Below are 24653 nucleotides of genomic sequence, written 5' to 3' on the forward strand. Positions count from 1 at the left end.
CACATTGGCAGCTCGTTAACCAAGACGGACCTCTGCCTCTCCAACCTAACCCAAAAATTCCAACAATTTCCGCATGAACTCGTGGCAAGTGCAGAGGTATATTCGGCTTGCAGTGGGCGAGTGATTGCATCATCATTTCCTCCCCCTTCCCTACATTGACTTGCATTCTGACGTGGCAGGCGCCAGTATGACCTATCAAATGAGATCACCAGTACTTGCACATTGAAGATGTGTGCTAGTCCCAAGCAAACATCTGTTGGTTCCTTGTGCAAGAACAGCTGATCTGGTCATAATGGAGTAGCAACTACGAGCAGTCAATCAAGCTCAAGCTCAAGCTCAAGCTTTTTTTTCATATTCTTGAGCGAAATTCTGTCGAAATTACGGATGCCATAGGTATGGAATTTTTTATGGAATTCCTGGAAGAATTTCTGGAAGTATTCCTAAAGGAATTCCTGAAGGAAACTCTGGAGGCATTTTCGAAGAAATTCCTTAAGCAGAGAGAGAAGAAATTTACGGGTATTTGTCTAAAAAATGTCTGGAGAAATTTCCAAAGTAAATCCCCAAGAAATTCTTGGGAATATTCGTATAATAATTGATCGCTATTTTTGTTTTTTTTGTAAAGTTTTAATTCCAGATTCAAAAAGGGGTTTTATTTTACTACTGCCCGGGTTTTCAAAGGACTTCCCGGAGAAATTTTTGGCAGAATTCCCGATGAAATGCTTTTTTCCTGAACGAATTCTTGCAGGAGGTTCTGAAGTAATTTCCGAAGGAATTCGTGTAGAAATCTAGAAGTTTGTATGATTCGTGGATTCCTTCATCAAATCCTTCAGAAATTTGTTTAGAAATTTTTGTTCAGAGTCTTTTCAGGTTGTTCTTCGGAAATTCCTTCAAGAGTTCATTCGGAAATTCATTCTGAAATACATTTTAAAATTTCCTCAGGAATTTCTTCTAAAATGTCTTCAGAATATCCTCTAGAAATTCGTTCGGCAACTTCTCCAGGAATAATTTTTAAAATTCCCCCTGTATTACAGCCAGGGTTCGATTTTCAACAGATCTAGTCAATTAGTTTGTTTCACGAATGATATAAAGACGGGACTGATATGCGATCATAGGCAGTATGCTCCTGGAGACTTGTAAGCAATTGGAGTATTTGGAAGAAGTGTGCGTGTGACCTCCTTAGCTGTGCGGTGAGACGCATGACTACAAAGCAAGACCATGCTGAGGGTGGCTGGGTTCGATTCCCGGTGCCGGTCTAGGCAATTTTCGGTTTGGAAATCGTCTCGACTTCCCTGGGCATAAAAGTATCATCATGTTAGACTCATGATAGACGAATGCAAAAATGGTAACCTGGCTTAGAAACCTCGCTGGAAGTGCTTAATGAACAGTAAGCTGCGAGGCGGCTCTGTCCCAGTGTGGGGATGTAATGCCAATAAGAAGAAGAAGAAGAAGAAGAAGTGCGTGTGACCATCTTTGGTGGTGTGCAAGAGAACGGTGTGTGGAAGCGAAGAATAAACCACGAGCTTTCCCAACTTTTTGGTGAACTCAGTATCCAGTAGGTGGCAAAAGCTGGAATGATACGATGGGCAGGGCATGTTGCAAGAATGGCGGAGATCAACCCTGCAAAGATGGTGTTCGCTTTCGATGCAACGAGCTATGTGGGTTGACAAGGTTCAAAATTTTGTGACTTAGAATCGTGTATTGTGGCGTCAAATTGTTGATTCAGTGTGTGCTGAAGATCAATAGGCTGAAAGCCATTAAGCCAAATGATCTTTAGCCCAAATGACAAGTAAGAAGTGAGATGTGAGAAATAAACAGCGAGAAGTAAGAAGTGAGAAGAAAAAGTATGAAGGAAGATTATTTATTTATCATCAGACTAAGGCCGGAGAGGCCTGTGCTGCACATAAAAGACTTCTCCATTCAGCTCGGTTCATGGCTGCGCTTCGCCAACCATGCAGTCTGCGGAGGGTCGGCAAATCGTCCTCCACCTGCTTGATCCACCTTGCCCGCTGTGCACCTCGCCTTCTTGTTCCCGTCGGATCGTTGTCGAGAACCATTTTCACCGGATTACTGTCCGACATTCTGGCTACGTGCCCGGCCCACCGCAGTCTTCCGATTTTCGCGGTGTGAACGATGGATGGTTCTCCCAACAGCTGATGCAACTCGTGGTTCATTCGCCTCCTCCACGTACCGTCCGCCATCTGCAACCCACCATAGATGGTACGCAACACTTTCCTTTCGAAAACTCCCAGTGCGCGTTGGTCCTCCACGAGCATCGTCCAGGTCTCGTGTCCGTAGAGAACTACCGGTCTTATAAGCGTTTTGTAGATAGTCAGTTTGGTACGGCGGCGAACTCTATTCGATCGGAGCTTCTTGCGGAATCCAAAGTACGTACGATTTCCAGCCACTATGCGTCTCCGAATTTCTCTGCTGGTATCGTTATCGGCGGTCACCAGTGAGCCCAAGTACACGAATTCTTCAACCACCTCGATTTCGTTACCACCGATAGAAACTCGTGGTGGGTGGCTCACATTGACCTCTCTTGAGCCTCTTCCTATCATGTACTTCGTCTTCGACGTGTTGATGAAATAACTGGACGGACTTCGTGAAAATCGTACCACTCGTGTCAATCCCTGCCCTTCGTATTACTCCCTCCAAAGCGATGTTGAATAGCAGACACGAAATACCATCACCTTGCCGTAACCCTCTACGGGTTTCGAAGGGACTCGAGAATGCCCCTGAAACTCGAACTACGCACATCACCCGATCCATCGTCGCCTTGATCAACCGTATCAGTTTATCCGGAAATCCGTTTTCGTGCATTAGCTGCCATAGTTGGTCCCGATCGATTGTATCATATGCGGCTTTGAAGTCGATAAATAGATGATGTGTGGGCACGTTGTATTCGCGGCATTTCTGCAATACCTGACGTATGGCGAACACCTGGTCTGTGGTAGAGTGTTCACCCATAAATCCCGCCTGGTACTGCCCCACGAACTCTCTTGCAATTGGTGTTAGTCGACTGCATAAAATTTGGGAGAGTACCTTGTAGGCGGCGTCCACTCCTGCGGCAGAACCTCATTCTCCCAAACCTTGGTAATCACCCAATGCAGCGCTCTAGCCAGTGCTTCACCACAGTGTTTGAACAGGTCTCCTGGTAGTTGGTCAACTCCAGGGGCTTTGTTGTTTTTCAGCCGGCCGATCTCCTCCTGGATTTCCTGGAGATTCGGAGCCGGAAGTCGCATGTCCTGCGCGCGTGCTCCTAGGTTCATTACCATACCGCCACCGTTGTCTGCCATATCGCCATTCAGGTGCTCTTCGTAGTGCTGCCGCCACCTTTGGATCACCTCACGCTCGTTCGTAAGAAGGTTCCCGTTTATGTCCTTACGCATATCGGGCTGTGGCACGTGGCCCTTACGTGAACGGTTCAACTTCTCATAGAATTTTCGTGCGTTATTAGCGCGATACAGTTCCTCCGTCTCTTCACGGTCTCGATCTTCCTGCTGGCGCTTTTTTCTCCGGAAAATCGAGTTTTGTCTGTTCCGCACCCGTTTGTATCGTGCCTCGTTCGCCCTCGTGCGGTGTTGCAGCAATCTCGCCCATGCTGCATTCTTCTCCTCAACTAACTGCTCACATTCACCGTCATACCAGTCGTTTCTCTGATCCGGAGCCACCGTGCCTAGTAAAGCGGTTGCGGTGCTTCCAATGGCGGATCGAATATCTCTCCAGCCATCTTCAAGAGATGCTGCGCCTAGCTGCTCTTCCGTTGGGAGTGCCACTTCCAGCTGCTGCGCGTAGTCTTGGGCTAGTCTACCGTCTTGTAGCTGCCCAATGTTAAGCCGCGGCGGACGACTCCGACGCGTGTTGATCACCGTCGAGAGTTTTAAGCGCAGGCATACTGCAACGAGGTAGTGGTCGGATTCAATATTCGCACTGCGATAAGTGCGTACGTTCGTGATGTCGGAGAAGAATTTACCGTCGATTAGAACGTGGTACGTGGTTTTCCGTTACTTGATTAGGTGATTTCCATGTGGCCTTGTGGATATTCTTACGGGGGAAGAAAGTGCTTCGGACTACCATTCCGCGGGAGGCTGCAAAGTTTATGCATCGTTGGCCGTTGTCGTTCGATACGGTATGTAGACTATCCATGAAGGAAGATGTGAGCAGGGAAAATGAAAACTGAGAAATGAGATGTGTGAAAGGAAAAGTGAGAAGTGAGCAGTGAGACGTGAGAAGTGAGAAGTGAGAGTGAAAAATGAGAAATGAAATGAGAAGTTAGAATTATAAAGAGACAAGTGAGAAGTGAGTGACGAGGAGTAAGAAATGAGAAATGAGAAGTGAAAATGAGAAGAAAGAATGTAGAAGGAAGATTTAAGAAGTAAGATGGAAGAAAGAGGAAGAATATAGAAAGAAGGGAGAAAAAAGATGGAAGGAGCAGGGTAGCATCCACAAAGTACGTCAGGTCTCTAGGGACAAGGAGTGTTCTGACGAGCGTGACTGTTAATACAAAAAAATCAGAGGTTTGTTACAAAAAACGTGACGTACTTTATGAATCTTCCCAAGGAAGAACGAAGGAAGATGGAAGAAAAGAGAAGGAAAGGGGAAGAAAGGAGATGGAAGGAGGATGAAGGATGAAGAATGAAGGAAGAAAGATAAAAAGAGGCGGAAGAAGGAAGAAGAAACAAGGTAGACGGAAGATGAAATAAGGAAGACGGAAAAAAGGAGCAGATAGAAAGAAGAAGGAAGAAGAAAAAGGATGGAGGAAGATCGAAGAAAGAATAAAAAAATAAGAAAGAAGAAACAAGGAATGAAAAAGAAGGAAGATGGAAGAAGAAATAAGAAAGGCGAAGAAAGTAGGAGAAAAAAAGAAGGAAGAAGCAAAAAGAAATAAGGAAAAAGAAAGTTGAAAGAAGGAAAATGTCAGAAAGAAGTAGGAAGAAGGGACAAGGAAGAAGAATGTATAATGAAGGAAGAAGAAGAAAGAAGGCAGAAGGACGAAGTAAAAAAAGTTAAAGAAGAAATAGAAAAAAAGATGAAGGAAAATTAAAAATTAAAAAGAAAAAAAAAGGAGTTAGAAAAAGTAAAGAAGAAGGAAAAATTAAAAAGGAAGAAGGAAGAAGAAAACCGGAAGAAGGAAAAATAAATATTGAGCAAGGATGAAGAAAAAAGCAAGAAGGGGGAAGGAAGAAAACTGAAAGAAAAAATGAGTTACAAGAATGACGGAAAAAAGATAATAGAAGTAAGTAAGAGGAAAGAAGATGGAAGTAGAAAAAAAGGAAGAAAAAAAGAACGGACTTCTTACGTCTCATCTCTCCCATTTTACAACTCATTCCGCCTAATGACTGTTCGGCCTTATTCTTCTATATTCTTTTCGAATAACATAGCATAGAAATTATAGAAAAACATGCTAATTTTATTTCATGACTCATTGATTTTTTTATAATTCATAGAATTCAAGATTCAAATCAAGAATTTCATATGATATTATTAATATTGTGGCCTAAAATATACATGGTACAGGAAGTTGGACTGGGTGAACTGCGCGACGTGCAGCCACGGACCTGGTTGAATGGAAAAGACTTTTATGTACTACACAGGCCACTCCGGCTTTAGTCTAAGAAATAATAATAATACAGGAAGTTGAGAAACCTGCGAATTCACTTCATGTTAATTATTTAGTTTCCTGGTATTGGCAATTTATTGTTGCTTGAGGAAAATGAATTATATTTTAAAAAATGCAAGGGAAAGCAAACGTAAGAAAAATTTTATATTCTAAAAGCGATTGAATTAAAAACGATTAATCGAACGGGTTTGGACTAATGCAAAAATGCATCGGCTTGAAGACTTCTTTCAAGCTGCTCATTGAAATGGAGGGGTGGCAGTTCGAAACTGAAATACTTTTGAAAATATGGAACAGGTCTTATGCGCATTTAAGCTTGCTTGGGAATGTGTTCAATCAATCTAAACTTTAGGTTGACGTAATTAAGTAAACCTGTATTGAGGTCCAAGTGATATTGGAGGTAACGAATGCTCTTTTATATATCAATTATCAATTTATGTATCAAAACATTAGATCTAACAAATGGTCGCAGTTTATTAAAACCACAACAAGGAATAAATTATTGTTGATATAAGTTTTTCGATTTTCGTGACCCAGAAACATAAATAAAGAATTCTCAACAGAAATTGCTTAATCACTGTTTTATTCACACGACCTTTCCGCTTCTAATCTTCTTATTCTAATTACAACGTCGTATGCTCACCACAATATAACATATTTCATGCTGCTTCCCGTACGCGAGTGCTGTTTATTTTCACCCCCTTTCGATTACACTAATCTTAATGTACGTACTTACATTTTTCGGTACTTGCTCTCCCGTCGCGGCACACTGCTAACCGAATTGTAATAATAAACTCTCACCCCGCGTGCACCGAATCCAATTTCGAAAACGTTTGCTCGCACATCTATGATGTCGTAACATCGACGATCTTAGACTAGGCTTGAACTCAGACTGGCTGACTAACCGCAGGCCGAAGCAAGCATAATTTGAATGCAACTGACTAATTACAGCGCGCAGAGCACTTCTCTACTGGCTGGATGGTGAAAGATGAGAGTTGGTTTATGGGCCTATCGTAATGTAAGTTCTTTTCTACTTTCCCATCTACAATTATTGGCGTGTTGGCTGTTTTATTGCTGTCGATAGCGAGGCGAAGTGTGTGGTGTTTGTTTGTAAATGGGTTTGATAATTAGCATTCTATGGGAAGAGTCTGGCTTTGAAACAGAATGTTTTTCTGATAAGAGCATTATAGTAGTGGTCTGCAGTATGGTGAACGTTTGACCATGTATATCGTAGTGGCGGTTGCAATTGTCGCTTTGACCCTACTTTATCTTAGTTTTGCGTTCGTCTATTTACTAATTCTCCTTATGTACCTATCAGAGTGCTTCGAAAAAAAAATACTGGCTGAAAATGTCTTTCCAACGTTCCATATTTGCAGAAATCATTAATTTTGTAAGTTCTATTCATTAGCTTGCATGGTGATTACTTGAAAAAAAAAGTCCTTTGTTCTTTATTTCGTTTGTATTTTGAAGCTGATTTTTTTAATGCTTTTTTGAGACTTTTATTTTATTAATAACTATATTGTAAATGGGCCTTATGGGCCTAGAAGATTCACATTTGGCTTATATTTGGCAACTGAACACACAGGGGGGCCCTCCTTAGCCGTGCGGTAAGATGCGCGGCTACAAAGCAAGACCATGCTGAGGGTGGCTGGGTTCGATTCCCGGTGCCGGTCTAGATAATTTTCGGCTTGGAAATTGTCTCGACTTCCCTGGGCATAAAAGTATCATCGTGTTAGCCTCATGATATACGTATGCAGAAATGGTAACTTGGCTTAGAAACCTCGCGGGTAATAACTGTGGAAGTGCTTAATGAACACTAAGCTGCGAGGCGGCAATGTCCCAGTGGGGGATGTAATGCCAACGAAGAAGAAGAAGAAGACACACAGACGAATCTTTAAAAATGCTTCAAATATCATTTTCCACATTGTCTTTACTTTGGGACACCCTATTACCCGCTATCGTGAGACCCGTTTGCATGTACACCATATGGCCTTTCGGATACGTTTTCACAAAAAACAACGCAGCAACTCTGCATTTTCGGGTTCTATTTATTTGCAATGCGATTAATTTTGCACACTGTTCAAATCTTACGTCACATCGGTACCATTTAGACACGCTTTACACAGGCTTGACTTCCTTTCAAGCTGCGATCCTTAATGAAGCCGGCGTTGCACAGGCACATGTTCGGTCCCGAGCAGACTCCATTGGGGCATCCGTTGGGGCAATGTGGGAGGCACCTGTGAAGACATTAAATATATTAACAACTTTTTCTCAACATATAGGGGAACTGTTCCGTTTTCCATCTCACTGAACATATTTTCATCTTATCGCAAAACAAAGAAATGCAGCACCGATATCATTGCTTTTTTGCATACAAACGAGCTCATTCATATCAAGCTCATTTCATTGCTTTGTTTTTGATGGGATGAAGATTGGAGCTATGGGATGAAGCGCCGAACCGTTCCCCTAGCTAAACTTTTTTCATACTTAAAAATGTTCGATTCATCGAGGATGTAACCGCGGTGACACGAGCAGGTGTTGGGTCCCGTACAGACACCATTCAAACAAGGACTGTCACATGTGGCGTCGCACTTGTTTCCGGAGAGACCCATTTTGTAACCCGGTTTGCAGGTACATGTTTCAGGAGCGGTACAAACTCCGTTAAAGCATCCACTGTGGAACAAGCAAAAAAAAATGTGTTAGACGTTGAAAATAACATAGTTTAAGGGGAAAGGTGCAGAAAACAATCTTCCAGTGGTAATCGAACATGGTAATTCGAACAAGACTATCTGAAAATATTACACTGCTCATCGCTTGTAAGTCGCAGGTTCTGGTTTGTTTTGAGGGATATTAACCCATAATGTCATTCATCCCTAATATGCAAATTACGGACATGGAGTGTACACGTTAAACGAGGCGGACCCGATAACTTTTGGAGCTTTCGAGCGAAATGTGCAACAAATGTACTAGGAAAATATTGTGAATAGTATAAGATACGGCAGACCTCAGTGGGCTGGTCATTTAGTGCGAATGTCAAAAGAAAGAATAGCAAAAAAATTATCAACGGAGTACCGGATATTGACCGGCAAACATGCTGGCTGCACGCGGTGGAATCGGACCTGCGGGCCCTGAACGTTTGAGTCAAGTGGAGAAACCTCGCCCAATTTTTTTTTTTTTTTTTTTTTTTTTTGGGGCGTAGAACCACTGCGTCCATTGAGTTGAACTTTTGTGGTATACCCCTGATTACTCTTAACTATCTATTCGCATCTTGTAGGTTGATCACCATTTGTCAAGTAAACAACCTAAGACGCGTCTTTTCCCAGTCCGGTATAATTGAGTTAATAAAACCCACTACCTTTCCAGGATTTGCAGTCCAAATATCTCCTGGTTGCATAAAGCCACTATTTAGAAATTTAGATCTACCCTTGTACAATGCATCGCAACTGCAAAGCAGATGTTCCGAGGTTTCACGTTCCATGTTACAGAAACGACAGATATCACTCTGAATCTGGCCAATATTTTTCAAGTGATATCTGCTCGGGCAGTGTCCGGTTATTAGGCCAGTGAAGGTGCAAAGAGCTCTCTTGCTGAGCTCCAAGAGCTTTTCTGTTACTTTAACATTGGGAATTATAAATCTCTTTGATTGAGCACACTTTTCGGCAACCAACCAGTTGGTCACCAACCCTTGTGCTTCCCAGGATTTCAATTCCATTTTTATAGTACAGTATGATATACCGCAGAAAGGTTCTGGGCCAATAAACTGTGTGTTTGAACCTCGTTTTGCAAGCTCGTCTGCCTTTTCATTACCTTCAATGCCACAGTGTCCTGGAACCCAGTACAGATTTACGGAGTTCTCTTGGCACACTTTTCGCAATGAAGACAGACAAGTTTTGATGTACATTTAAAGCTACTCAATAACCTCGCCCAATACAAATGATTATTAGAAAACCTACGAAGTTCATTGGAACTATACCACGGAGGCAACTTCAGAATCATTTTCAAAATTTCATTTTGAATCCTCTGATTATTATTTATTCAGATTAAGGCCGAAGTGGCCTGTGCGGTATATAAGAGTCTTCTCCATTCGCCAACCACGCAGTCTACGGAGGGTCCCCAAGTCATCTTCCACCTGATCGATCCACCTTGCCCACTGCGCACCTCGCCTTCTTGTGCCCGTCGGATCGTTGTCGAGAGCCATTTTCACCGGATTACTGTCCGGCATTCTGGCTACGTGCCCGGCCCACCGCAGTCGTCCGATTTTCGCGGTTGAACGATGGATGGTTCTCCCAGCAGCTCATGCAACTCGTGGTTCATTCGCCTCCTCCATGTACCGTCCGCCATCTGCACCCCACCATAGATGGTACGCAGCACTTTCCTTCCGAAAACTCCAAGTGCGCGTTGGTCCTCTGCGAGCATTGTCCAGGTCTCGTATCCGTAGAGGACTACCGGTCTTATAATCGTTTTGTAGATAGTCAGTTTGGTACGGCGGCGAACTCTATATTCGATCGGAGCGTTTTGCGGAGCCAAAGTACGTACGATTTCCAGCCACTATGAGTCTCCGAATTTCTCTGCTGGTATCATTTTCGGCAGTCACCAGTGAGCCCAAGTACACAAATTCTTTTACCACCTCGATTTCCCCTAGTAGCACACATATTCCACATAGGTTACTGCAACTCATATGTGACCGGATTCAGTCACAATTAAGTTGCTGCAACCATTTTTCTCTGACTTGTGCTGCTAGGGTCGTCACCACCGATGCAAACTCGCGGTGGGTGGCTCACATTGTCTTCTCTTGAACTTCTTCCTATCATGTACTTCGTCTTCGAGGGAGGGAGGGATATTAACCCATAATGTCATTCATCCCTAATATGCAAATTACGGACATGGAGTGTACACGTTAAACGAGGCGGACCCGATAACTTTTGGAGCTTTCGAGCGAAATGTGCAACAAATGTACTAGGAAAATATTGTGAATAGTATAAGATACGGCAGACCTCAGTGGGCTGGTCATTTAGTGCGAATGTCAAAAGAAAGAATAGCAAAAAAATTATCAACGGAGTACCGGATATTGACCGGCAAACATGCTGGCTGCACGCGGTGGAATCGGACCTGCGGGCCCTGAACGTTTGAGTCAAGTGGAGAAACCTCGCCCAATTTTTTTTTTTTTTTTTTTTTTGTTGGGGCGTAGAACCACTGCGTCCATTGAGTTGAACTTTTGTGGTATACCCTGATTACTCTTAACTATCTATTCGCATCTTGTAGGTTGATCACCATTTGTCAAGTAAACAACCTAAGACGCGTCTTTTCCCAGTCCGGTATAATTGAGTTAATAAAACCCACTACCTTTCCAGGATTTGCAGTCCAAATATCTCCTGGTTGCATAAAGCCACTATTTAGAAATTTAGATCTACCCTTGTACAATGCATCGCAACTGCAAAGCAGATGTTCCGAGGTTTCACGTTCCATGTTACAGAAACGACAGATATCACTCTGAATCTGGCCAATATTTTTCAAGTGATATCTGCTCGGGCAGTGTCCGGTTATTAGGCCAGTGAAGGTGCAAAGAGCTCTCTTGCTGAGCTCCAAGAGCTTTTCGGTTACTTTAACATTGGGAACTATAAATCTCTTTGATTGAACACACTTTTCGGCAACCAACCAGTTGGTCACCAACCCTTGTGCTTCCCAGGATTTCAATTCCATTTTTATAGTACAGTATGATATACCGCAGAAAGGTTCTGGGCCAATAAACTGTGTGTTTGAACCTCGTTTTGCAAGCTCGTCTGCCTTTTCATTACCTTCAATGCCACAGTGTCCTGGAACCCAGTACAGATTTACGGAGTTCTCTTGGCACACTTTTCGCAATGAAGACAGACAAGTTTTGATGTACATTTAAAGCTACTCAATAACCTCGCCCAATACAAATGATTATTAGAAAACCTACGAAGTTCATTGGAACTATACCACGGAGGCAACTTCAGAATCATTTTCAAAATTTCATTTTGAATCCTCTGATTATTATTTATTCAGATTAAGGCCGAAGTGGCCTGTGCGGTATATAAGAGTCTTCTCCATTCGCCAACCACGCAGTCTACGGAGGGTCCCCAAGTCATCTTCCACCTGATCGATCCACCTTGCCCACTGCGCACCTCGCCTTCTTGTGCCCGTCGGATCGTTGTCGAGAGCCATTTTCACCGGATTACTGTCCGGCATTCTGGCTACGTGCCCGGCCCACCGCAGTCGTCCGATTTTCGCGGTTGAACGATGGATGGTTCTCCCAGCAGCTCATGCAACTCGTGGTTCATTCGCCTCCTCCATGTACCGTCCGCCATCTGCACCCCACCATAGATGGTACGCAGCACTTTCCTTCCGAAAACTCCAAGTGCGCGTTGGTCCTCTGCGAGCATTGTCCAGGTCTCGTATCCGTAGAGGACTACCGGTCTTATAATCGTTTTGTAGATAGTCAGTTTGGTACGGCGGCGAACTCTATATTCGATCGGAGCGTTTTGCGGAGCCAAAGTACGTACGATTTCCAGCCACTATGAGTCTCCGAATTTCTCTGCTGGTATCATTTTCGGCAGTCACCAGTGAGCCCAAGTACACAAATTCTTTTACCACCTCGATTTCCCCTAGTAGCACACATATTCCACATAGGTTACTGCAACTCATATGTGACCGGATTCAGTCACAATTAAGTTGCTGCAACCATTTTTCTCTGACTTGTGCTGCTAGGGTCGTCACCACCGATGCAAACTCGCGGTGGGTGGCTCACATTGTCTTCTCTTGATCTTCTTCCTATCATGTACTTCGTCTTCGACGTGTTGATAACTAGTCCGATCCGCTTGGCTTCCCTCTTCAGTATCAGACTTCCTCAGTAGGCTTCCTTCATCTTCTCAAAGTTACGTGCCATAATATCTATGTCGTCGGCGAAGCCAAATAGCTGGACGGACTTATTGAAAATTGTACCACTCGTGTTAATCCCTGCTCTTCGTATTACCCCTTCCAAAGCGATGTTGAATAGCAGACACGAAAGACCATCACCTTTCCGTAACCCTCTGCGGGTTTCAAAGGGACTCGAGAATGCCCCTGAAGCTAAAATTACGCTCATCACCCGATCCATCGTCGCTTTGATCAACCGTGTCAGTTTATCTGGTAATCCGTGTTCGTGCATCAGCTGCCATAGCTGGTCCCGATCGATTGTATCATATGCGGCTTTGAAGTCGATGAATAGATGATGTGTGGGCACGTTGTATTCGCGGCATTTTTGCAGTACTTGGCGAATGGCGAACATCTGGTCCGTGGTGGAGCGTTCGCCCATAAAACCCGCCTAGTACTGCCTCACGAACTCCCTTGCAGTTGGTGCTAGTCGACGGCATACAATTTGGGAGAGTACCTTGTAGGCGGCGTTCAGCAATGTGATTGCGCGATAGTTGCTACAATCCAGCTTATCGCCATTTTTGTAGATGGGACACACGACACCTCTCATTTACTCCTGCGGCAAAACTTCCTCTTCCCGAATCTTGGTAATGACCCAGTGCAGCGCTCTAGCCAGTGCCTCACCACCGTGTTCAAATAGCTTTTTGTTCTTCAACCGGCCAATCTCCTCCTGGAGTTTCTGGAGATCCGGAGCAGGTAAAATTATGTCCTGCGCGCATTCTCCCAGGTCCATTACTATACCGCCATCTTCGTCTGCCACATCGCCATTCAGGTGTTCTTCGTAGTGCTGGCGCCACCTTTGCATCACCTCACGCTCGTTCGTAAGAAGGTTCCCGTTTATGTCCTTACACATATCAGGCTGTGGCACGTGGCCCTTACCTGAACGGTTCAACTTCTCATAGAACTTACGTGTGTTATTAGCGCGGTACAGTTGCTCCATCTCTTCACGGTCTGGATCTTCCTGCTGGCGCTTTTTCTTCCGGAAAATCGAGTTTTGTCTGTTCCGCGCCCGTTTATATCGTGCCTCTTTCGTCCTCGTGCGGTGTTGCAGCAATCTCGTCCATGCTGCATTCTTCTTTTTCACTAACTGCTCACATTCGCCGTCATACCAGTCGTTTCTCTGATCCGGGAGCACCGTGCCAAGGGCAGCGGTTGCGGTGTTACCAATGGCGAATCGAATATCTCTCTAGCCATCTTCAAAAGACGCTGCGCCTAGCTGCTCTTCCGTTGGGAGTGCCACTTCCAGCTTCTGCGCGTATTCTTGGACTAGTCTACCGTCTTGTAGCCGCCCAATGTTAAGCCGCGGCTTCCGACTTCGACGCGTGTTGTACACCGTCGAGAGTTTTGAGCGCAGGCATACTGCAACGAGGTAGTGGTCGGATTCAATATTCGCACTGCGGTAAGTGCGGACGTTCGTGATGTCGGAGAAGAATTTACCGTCGATTAGAACGTGGTCGATTTGGTTTTTGAATCCTCTGAAGTTCTTCGTAAATTCCTGTAAGAATTCCTTCGGGAATCATTTTAGCAATTTCTTTGCCAAATCTTTCCGAATTTTTAAGGTGTTGCTTTGGAAATTTGCTTGGGAATTCATTCTGGAATTTCCTTAGGAATTGCTTAGATAATTTCTTTTGACAATCCTTCAGAAATTGTTTCCATTCCTTGAAAATTTCGAAAATTACGCCATGAACTCCAAAATTCATCCGGATATTCCTTTTAAAATTGCTGCAGGAGTTATTTCGGAAATTTTGTTGGAAGTTTTTTTTCCTGAAACTTATTAAAGAATGAAATAGAAAATCCTAAACGAATTTTCGGAAGAATTTCAAGATGAAATTTTCGACGGAACTATTGAAGTAGTTTCTGAATAATTCCTAAAAGAATGTCTGAATGGGTTTCTGATTTTCAAAAGAATTTCCAAAGGAATATTTTATAATTTCTCAAGTATTCCTAGGTGAAATTATTAAGATATTCCCAAGAGGAAGATATTTCCTAGAGTTGCGGAAGGGATTTCTTAAGGAATTACTGGAAGAATTTGTGTGAGTAAATCCTGAAATATTTGCTGATAAAAATCATTATAAAAAAATATGGAGTTCCTTCGGCAGGAACTCCTAAAGAAATGTCCACAGGAATGCATAACGCAATTCAAAAAAGAATTCTCTTTAAGATAATTCGGAAGGTATTCCTGATATAATTTTCTAATGTATTCTTTGAAAAAAAATTGAAGAGGTTTCCGTTGGAATTCCAAACAACTTTCCAATGGAATTTACAAATTTCTAAACGAATTGCGAATTACTTACCAAAGGAGTTTTGAAATGAATTTCTGAATATTTTTTTTACAAGATCTGCAAAGGAATTCTCGAAGGAATCACTAGAAGCATTTCCGAGGACATTTCTAAAGGCATTTTCGAAGAAATTCCGTTAGGTATTTTTGAAAATAATTTGGACTTTCCAAAGATTTCTTGAGGAAATTTCTTTCTCCAAAGGAGTTCTTGAGGTAATTTTCAAATTAAATTTTGTAGGAATTTCCGACATTCTTGAATTTCTGCAAGAATTTCTTTGGAAATTCCTCCAAGATTTCTCTCGGTATGTCTTGGGATTTCTTCTAAAAATCCTTCGAAAATGGCATTTGAAATAAATCCAGAATTTTCTTTGGACATTTCTCATAATAATCCTTCGAAAATTTATACCTATGGAAATTGTTTTAGGATTACCTTACCAGTACTTCCTCAAGAAATTCCCTTGAAAATTCTAGGAAGAAATTTTTAAAATTCCTTCGAAATTTCCCACAGGAATTTCTTCAGAACCTCCTCCAGGTTTTCTTTCGAGAATTCTTTTAGGTATTGTTCCTTCGGTTATCCCTTCGGATTTGTTTAGCAATTCTTACAGAAATTCTTTTAGACCTTTGCAGTTTCCATTTAAAACTCCTTCGTTATTTCCAATGCGCATTTTTTCTGGAATCTCTTCAGAAAGTCTTTTAGAATTTCTTTTGAAAGTCCTTCGTATATTTCTATTGGAAATTTCTTTGACAATTTATTAAAAATTCCTTACGAAGGAAATCCTTTGAAATTCCTCAAAAAATTACTTAAGGTTTTCTTATTTCATTCTGAGTTTTGGAAGGAATCTTACATTGGAATTTCTGGAGAAATTTACAAAGACCTTCCGGGGGGTTTTACGAAAGAATCTCTGGACCTGAAGGGATATCCAAATGAACTACAGAGGGAATTTTATAAAGAATTTTTATAGGATTTACTGGAGACATTTTAAAAGTATTTAAATGTATTTCAGAAAAAAAAATCCGAAGAACAACCTGAATAGGTTTGGGACAAGAATTTTTAAACGAATTATTGAAGGAATTTCCTAAGGAATTATTAAAAAAATCCTCAGTAGAATTTCCAATGGAATCTCCAAACAAATTCCAAATGGAATTTTCATATAAATTTTTAGATTTATACAAGAATACCTTCTGGAAGAAATTCTTTCCTGAATTCCGTCAGGAATTTATTCGGGAAGTCCTTCAAAAATTCGGACAATAATTAAACAAAACCCTATTTTAAATATAGGTATTTCAGTCGATCTTCACATCTTCATACTTCTTCAGTAATTCCCGAGATGAGGAGTTGCTTTGAAAATTTCTTCGGTTATCATTTAGGTGATATTTCATGAATCTGTTCAAAAGTTCGTTCGGAAAATCCTCCCACAGGATTTAATTCGGTTAGTCACCCAGAAATTCTTTTGGGTATACCTTCGAAAATTCCTTCAAGAATTCCATCGTGAATTTCATCTCTCTCTCTTGGAGAAATTTATGCAAAAGTTCTTCGCAAGTCCTTCAAAAACTCATAGAGGAATTCTTTCGAAATCGGAAAATCCTCCCACAGGATTTAATTCGGTTAGTCACCCAGAAATTCTTTTAGGTATACCTCCGGAATTTCCTTCAGGAATTCCTTTACTACTTGATACATGATGGTCTACAGCTCTTCGATGGACCTACGCCGAATGGAGTATCCTTCTCCACTGGACTTGATCCTGGGCCAATCGCTTCCAGTCGCCCTGAACATTGAGCGTCCTCAGGTCCTCTTTAACTGCAAAAAGCCATCGTGTTCGCGGCCTCTTCCGGGTTCTCTACTAAATATTATCTTCGCTTGACGTTCTTCCGGCATACGAGCAACGTGACCAGCCCACCGTAGTCTGCCGTGTTGAATAAGCTTAATAATACCCAGCCCTTTATACACCTGGTACAACTCGTGATTCATGCGACGCCGCCAGATACCGTTCTCCTGTTTACCGCCGAGTATTGTCCGCAGCAGCATGTCCGTCCATGTTTCATGGCCGTATAAAGCCACCGGAAGAATCAGAGTAGTATACAGCGCGAGTTTTGTTTTCGTTTGCAGACTACGGGACTTAAGCTGGCTACGAAGTCCGTAATAAGCCCTATTTGCAGCTGCAATACGCCTTTTTACCTCGCGGGTAACATCATTATCGCACGTCACTAATGTTCCAAGATACACAAATTCTACAACAACGACAGCTGCCCAAGCCACGACGTCAAAATCATCATAGGAGATTTGATTATTGTGACGTCTCTTTGGCCAAGAGGAGGAGTTTAGACCGAAAACGGCCTACGACTAATTGATATCGCCGTCTCCAAGAATATGGCCATTCGCAGCACCTACTTCCAACACAGCCTCTCGTATCGGTACACCTGGAGATCACCACTGCAGACAGAATCACAAATCGACCACGTTCTGATTGATGGACGGCACTTCTCCGACATTATCGACGTTAGGACATATCGTGGCGCTAACATCGACTCTGACCACTATCTGATGATGGTTAAACTGCGCCCAAAACTATCCGTCATCAACAATGTTCGGTACCGACGACCGCCGCGGTACGACCTAGAGCGATTGAAGCAACCTGATGTCGCCACTGCATACGCGCAGCATCTCGATGCAGCGTTGCCGGAAGAGGGTGAGCTCGATGGGGCTCCTCTTGAGGACTGCTGGACTACAGTTAAAGCAGCCATTAACGACGCAGCGGAGAACAACGTCGGGTATATGGGACGAAGTCGACGGAACGATTGGTTCGACGAAGAGTGCAGACAGATTCTGGAGGAGAAGGACGCAGCACGGGCGGTCGCGCTGCAGCAAGGTACCCGGCAGAACGTGAAACGTTAGAGACCGAAGCGGAGACAGCAGACCCGCCTTTTTCAGGAGAAGAAACGCCGCCTCGAAGAAGCGGAGTGCGGGGAGATGGAACAGCTGTGCCGTTCTCAAGAAACACGCAAGTTCTATCAGAAGCTCAATGCATCCCGCAAATGCTTCGTGCCGCGAGCCGAAATGTGCCGGGATAAGGATGGGAGCATCTTGACGGACGAACGTGTGATGATCGAAAGGTGGAAGCAGCACTACGAGGAACATTTGAATGGCGCTGAGAGTGCAGGCAGTGAAAGTCAAGGTAGCGGAGGAGATGACTACGTCAGTTCAGCGGACGATGGAGCTGAGCTCATCAAGATGGGTCCGAAAAAGCTAGCCACTTGCCTGCACAAACTGATAGTCAGAATCTGGGAAACTGAACAGCTACCGGAGGAGTGGAAGGAAGGGGTTATATGCCCCATCTACAAGAAAGGCGACAAGCTGGAGTGTGAGAACTTTCGAGCGATCACCATCCGTAATGCCGCCTACAAAGTGATATCCCAGATCATCTTCCGTCGTCTGTCACCATTAGTGAATGAGTTCGTGGGAAGTTATCAATCCGGCTTCGTTGACGGCCGCTCGACAACGGACTACATAGATCTTTACTGGACGGCAAATCCTTCAAAAATGCCGTGAATACTAGGTCCCAACGCACCATCTGTTCGTTGATTTCAAGGCGGCATGCGACAGTATAGACCGCGTAGAGCTATGGAAAATTATGGACGAGAACAGACTGATCAAAGCAACGATGGATGGTGTGCAAAACTGTGTGAAGATTTCGGGGGAACACTCCAGTTCGTTCGAATCGCGCCGGGGACTAAGAAAAGGTGATTGTGCGTTCGCTTTCGTGCTTGTTGTTCAACATTGCGCTAGAAGGTGTCATGCGGAGAGCCGGGTGTAGCATCCGGGGTACGATTTTCAACAGATCCAGTCAATTTATTTGTTTCGCGGATGACATGGACATTGTCGGCCGAACATTTGCAAAGGTGGCAGAACTGTACACCCGCCTTCCCAGATTTCTTTTGTGCACTTCATGGCTGTGCGGTTAGCGATGTAAGTCCTCTGAACGCATGTGCTGTGGAGTGTGGGTTTAATTCCCGCCCCGGTAAGGAGAAAACTTTTCATAAAGTGAAAAATTCTCCACTAGGTGTGTGTGTGAATGTCCCGTCCGTTGTCTATTGCCAGATGTTGAGTGTCCAGTCTGTACGACCTCCGATCGAAGACGCAACTTTGTCTTAAGAAAAGAAGAATAAAATCCTTTGGAAATTCCTTAACGAATTAGTTTAAGAATTTTTTCAGAAATTCTTGTATAAATTCCGATGGAAATCGCTTTGAAAATTTGGTCGGAATTCCTACGCAAAAATCTTCGGAAATACCTACGGAAATTGCTTAAGGAAAATTTTCCGAAAAACCATTCGTAGATTTTTTAAAGAAATTTCTCAATGATTTCTTTAATGGCTTTAGAAATATCTGCGGAAATTGGTTTAGGAATTCCTTCGATTTTTTTAAAAAAGAAATTGCTTCAGAAATTATTTTGAGAATGTTCTAAATAAATATTATTATTATTGGAGTTCTGACGAAATTTCTTCAGAATTTCATCCAAGAATTCTTTTTATTTTTTTTAAAATGAAACCTCCGAATATTCCTTTAAGATTTTTTTCGGGAGTCACTTATGAACTTTATTTAGAAATTCTTTTAGAATCATTCGGAACTTACTTTAAGAGTTCTAGAGAGTTTAATATCCTCTAGATATTTCTTTGAAATTTCCGTTTAGAAACTTTTCCGAAAATGCCTTTCATGTTTCATACTTTAATAAATTATCGTAAAAACTTCTCCAAAAAAAATCCGGAATAGTTACTGAAGGAATTTCAGAGGAAATTTTATATGGATTTACTAAAAGGAAGGATTTCCTGGAGGAAGTTTCTGCGGTATTTCCGAAGAAATTTTCAAAGGGATTTTAAAAGAATTCCCAAAGGACTTTCCAAAGAAATTTCTAAAAGAATCTCTGAAGAACTTTCTAAGAGAATTCATAAAGGAATTTCCGAAAAAAATCAAAATTTTCTTAGAATTGCTTTCTTGAATTTTCAAAAGAATGTCTTGAGGAATCTCCAAAGGAATTCCTGAATTTATTTCCGAAGTAGTTTCTAGAGGATTTTCTGGAAAAATCATCAGACTCAATTCCGAAAAAAAAATGCTTGGAGGAATGTCCATGGACAAGTTTTATGTCGAAAATGCCTTCAGGCGTTCCGTAGTCACTTCCGTTAGCAATTTGTTCGTAAACTTTCAAGGAAATTTCTGAAATTTTCTCCTAGATTTGTGGAAGGGATTTTTGCTGGAAATTCCAAAAGAATTACTGGAGAAAATCCGAAGGAATACCTAAAATACCGGGTGGCCACTAAAAAGCGGGAATGGAAAGAATAACTCGGGAAGAAAACTATAAAGCAGTACAGTTTAATCTTATCTACGTTATATAAAGAGTTGGCCTTAGTCGTTAAACTTAGATTAAAGATTAATAGCATATGATTCGTGGTCCGCTGTGCAGCGCGGAATAATCTTGCAGGTATCACATGACCGCTGGATGGCTGCCATTTCCGGACGATGCTTCTGATCCTATTGGTGAGTTGCTTTGTGTTTTTGGCCTTCAAATCAACTTTTTATACAGTGGAGCTCAGTAGACCAAACATCCTTTAACAGTTTTCAAAACATTTGCATATTTAAAATTGTCCACTGTGTACTTTTCCCACAATATTTGTTCGCTTGAAAAAAATGTACAATTCGCGCCGTAGTACTTCCTGTTTTGACGGCATGTTTTAAACAACTGAACATGTTAAAGTAAAAGTGTCTGGGGGACATTTTTTGAATACTATAAGGATTCATTCACATAAGAAAATAATTCTCTGAAAGCATTGATGTTCTCATAGAAAAGTATTGAAGTATCGAAATTCCCGTTTTTTTGTCATCACCCGTTAATTTTTGAATTGGATGTTTTTTGAAAAACATTCCATAGATTTTCTAGAGACCTTTTCAATAAATTAGACGATTGAATTGTATTTTAGATAAAGATAAAGATAAAATGCAATAAAAATTTCGTTAAATTTAAACATTTGTTTTAAATTGATTTATTGCTTGACTGATTACGCCCCCAATTAGTTCTTTTACTACTGACGACAAATTATAAATTAACCATTCACGCCAAAAATGCTGGTGCCCCACTATTACCAGAGCTCTGGCAACGCCAGTGCACGCAGCTTACATATCTACATCAACAACGGCGCCGGCTAAATTCTTATAGCCAGTTGGGTAAGGAGGGGAATGTTAGTGTGTAGTTATTGTTGCTACTAGACACCGAGAATACCTCTGCATCCCCACAATACCACGGAAAGGAAGTTTTGTTAATTGGGTCGGGTAGATAAACTGAAACATAGATGGAGGATTCCCCAAGAAAAGTGATATAGTCCATGCCACTTTTTTTTTCATACGGACGAGCAAGGATGCATCCACTTAATTTTTTTTACCGGGATCTCAGCAAAATGTTAAACTTTTACCGAGATTCGCACAGCCGTGCCCCAGCAAACATGTTTTTTGTCGAAATTTCTGTCAAAATTGCTGAAAATCAGCAAATATTTTGCCGAAATTCAGCTAACAAACGCCATTTTTGCTAAAATATCAGTTTTTTATTTTGCTGGCGCACGGCTGGGCGGGTTTTTGTCATGGACGCGTCCAATTATGCACTTTATTAAACCAGGGACCGCATGAAGCACAAACCCGAATCTTGCGCGACTTTTCTGCGCCCCAATACGAACGCCTCCAATCTTTCACGTATGTATTTACTCACTGGCCGCACAAAGCACATACCCGGGTTTGATGACTATTTTGCGTCTCATTATAAACGTGTCCAATCTGGCACTCTCGGACTGATGGCGCGAACTATCTGCGCCATAAACACAATTTTCACTTGGACCGCGCCAAACAACACAAACTCGGACGGATCGCGAAAACTATTTGCTTTCTGAACAATACATGATTGAACGCTGACTAAATCATCTCTCATAGAGTAGTTGTAAATTGAAGCTATGAGATGAACTTTGGTAATTAATTGCTTGCACTCTAGGGTAAACTTTTGGAACAGGCCGTCCTGGAGGACCGTTTTATGGTTCCGAAGGGTTACAGAAGACTGTCACTCACTATTGCCTAATTATGAAGTTCAAACAGCATCTATACAGATTCCATGCAGACTAAAAGGTTAATCACCCCAGGGTCTCATTCTAGAACCCTTCCGTTTGGGGCCAAAAAATGAAAATGATTGTAATTTGAGTTTTTATGACCGTGACTACTTGTCACGCTTGTGTTAATATTATTTAAATCTTTTTTAAAACCATAGCGAACTGCATCAATATTATATATTATATACCTATAAAACGAAACATCCAAAACAAATGGAAAACATGTAACACTTGATGCTTTGTTCCACGCATGAATTACCCTTAATTCAGCATCCGAAATATTATTATTATCGGTTAACTTGAAGATGAGATATTGAGATTTTGCTTTCTGACTACATTCAATCATTGAACTCTCGCTTAACTTTTCAAAAGGACCTAAGTAACATTTTTTTCATGATTTAATTTGAATACAGCAATCAATAGCTTTCATGTTGTTCTGTTGATTGCGCTATTCAAATTAATTCATGAAAAAAATGTTACTTAGGTCCTTTTGAAAAGTTAAGCGAGAACTCATTGTAATACTTACTCCGAACAAATCGGCTCACACCCCGCCTCGGTTTTTTCATATCCCGGTTTACACTGGCACACTCCCGGCGCAATACACTCTCCTCCGATGCAATCTGGTTCACACCTCGGCACACACTTGCCGTCCTCGTCCACCCCATAACCTTCGTCACATTCGCACTTATCCGTGGCTACGCATCGTCCGGCACCGCAACCACCGCTGCAGCTTGGCACACAAAATTTATGCGTTTGATCCAGCTCGAATCCGTTCTTGCACACGCAAACGTCCAGCTTCAAGTTGCACTCGCCGTTGTCGCACCCGATCGGGCACGTCGGGACACACTTGCCCTGGTGGTTGTTCACGAAGTCCGGATAGCAAGCGCAAGTGTTCGGTCCCACGCAGAGCCCATTGTAGCACGGTTCTTTGCAGATCGGATCACACTTGCGGAAGTTGTGGACGTTCCGTTCGTAGCCTTTGCAGCACACTTGAACTCGGCTCAGCGAAGGATCAGACTGCGAAAAAAATACTCATCCTTTAAAAAATCACGATCGCGAATATTGTTTTCCTTTTCCTTACCCCATTTCCGGCCGGAATAAGTCCGTTCTTTGATTTGACCAGTGTGATGGTGGGCACCTCTTCGAAACAGACTCCTTTCGGAATCGCAGTTTTGGTTTTATTCATGAACCGATCAAGAGCACTTTGCGACTCGTTAGCACGATGCAGGTTTACCATATCCATCGTTCCAACAGGATGGTCCTCTACAACGATGGAATGATTAAGAGCCACCATGTGACCGCCTTTGACGCCACCACCTCCTTTTTGCCAAGTTTTCACACCCTCTTGGCCGATGCTGGGTTTCAGGCAGCCAAGCACTGCCACGCATATCACCAAAATTCTAACCATTTTGTTCGGTTTCTAAACTGCGATGCAGAGGGTTCGTCCGTTCAGCGCAAGAGCTCACTTTGGATTACAAACATCAATTATCGCACTGGAAGAGGAAAGTTTGATCTTTAGAAAACCGTACAAAGCGACTACACATTGAGAAGCGGAGGAATTCGTCACCGAGAAGCGGGAGTACACAAGTGGATAAAATGCGGGACGTCTACCGCCTCTGCTGATTGCGATTTAGCAGTACACATTCGTAGTCTTCGTAACAGCGTGATATACAGTTTGATAAATGATTTGCTAGACGGATGAATGGCTGCTGGGGGCGATGTGAGTATTACACTTTTAAACCAGAACCGGAGAGTAGGTACAGTCATCGGTTCTTGGAAATATATTATAATGCGATGGCTATATTAACAATAAACACAGGCTACGTTAATGTATGTCAAGAATGATTTCGTGTCAAGAGCTGTGATGATTGGATGACAGCCGGTATTCATAATATCTTTGTATAATACAAACATTGCCTTTCCTGGTAGTCGTAGTGATATAATTTATTGAATATTTTTACAATTTTTGCCTTTCTCGTACAACTAAGTTGTACCGAAAGGCTATCATTTCACTCCGAAAACGAACTTTTTATAGAAGCCTCTGAGACCCATAGTGTTATATACCATTCGACTCAGCTCGACGAGCTGAACAAATGTCTGTCTATCCGTGTGTATGTATGTGTGTATGTGTGTGTGTGTGTGCAAAAAAGCTATAAAAAACATTAGACAACTTTTCGTATAGTAATCCTTAACCGATTTTCTCGCAACAAGTTTCATTCGACAGAGGACAAAGCCTTGTTGATCACTATTGAATTTCATAACGATCGGTCATTGCGTTTAAAAGTTATGAAGAAAATGGTACATCGGACCATATAAACCCCATATAAGGTTGATGTCTTAGCTAAATGCGAGAAAGGCACCACCAACGCTAGGTGGATTAATCTGGGTTTTTAATGTTAAACTGTTGTAGGTACATGTTCTACGAGAGATCTTTTATTAGCTGAGCATGGTCATAATTTTGGATCGTAACGCTGATATGAATAACAGAATATGTGGAATCAAAGCAATGTCTATGAGATTTGCTTTTCTACACCAAATTATCATATTTTTTTTCATTCCAAAATAAAACGGAAATTGGCCATCAATAATATTTCAGCCAACACCCTCACACTTCAAACACTGTACGTTAGCAGAATTTATCCAAGATTCAAAAGCGCGTTGGTACCTAAATCATAAAAAAATTCAGTAAAT

The 24653-nt window shown here is 42.2% G+C and overlaps 1 protein-coding gene across 1 annotated transcript in view; it reads right to left on the minus strand.

Annotated features, from left to right (window-relative positions):
- Positions 1-23627, minus strand: part of LOC134210338 (fibrillin-1-like) — a 57870-nt gene extending 34243 nt beyond the window's left edge. Inside the window, exons 1-4 of the mRNA XM_062686388.1 lie at positions 23044-23627; positions 22489-22979; positions 8105-8290; positions 7726-7854 (exon numbers count right to left, since the gene is read on the minus strand). Of these exons, the coding sequence (XP_062542372.1) occupies positions 7726-7854; positions 8105-8290; positions 22489-22979; positions 23044-23370 (1133 nt within the window). The 5' untranslated portion in view covers positions 23371-23627. The remainder of the gene's footprint in view (positions 1-7725; positions 7855-8104; positions 8291-22488; positions 22980-23043) is intronic.
- Positions 23628-24653: the final 1026 nt, after the last annotated feature.

Source organism: Armigeres subalbatus, chromosome 2 (assembly GCF_024139115.2).
Source record: "Armigeres subalbatus isolate Guangzhou_Male chromosome 2, GZ_Asu_2, whole genome shotgun sequence".
NCBI lineage: Eukaryota > Metazoa > Arthropoda > Insecta > Diptera > Culicidae > Armigeres > Armigeres subalbatus.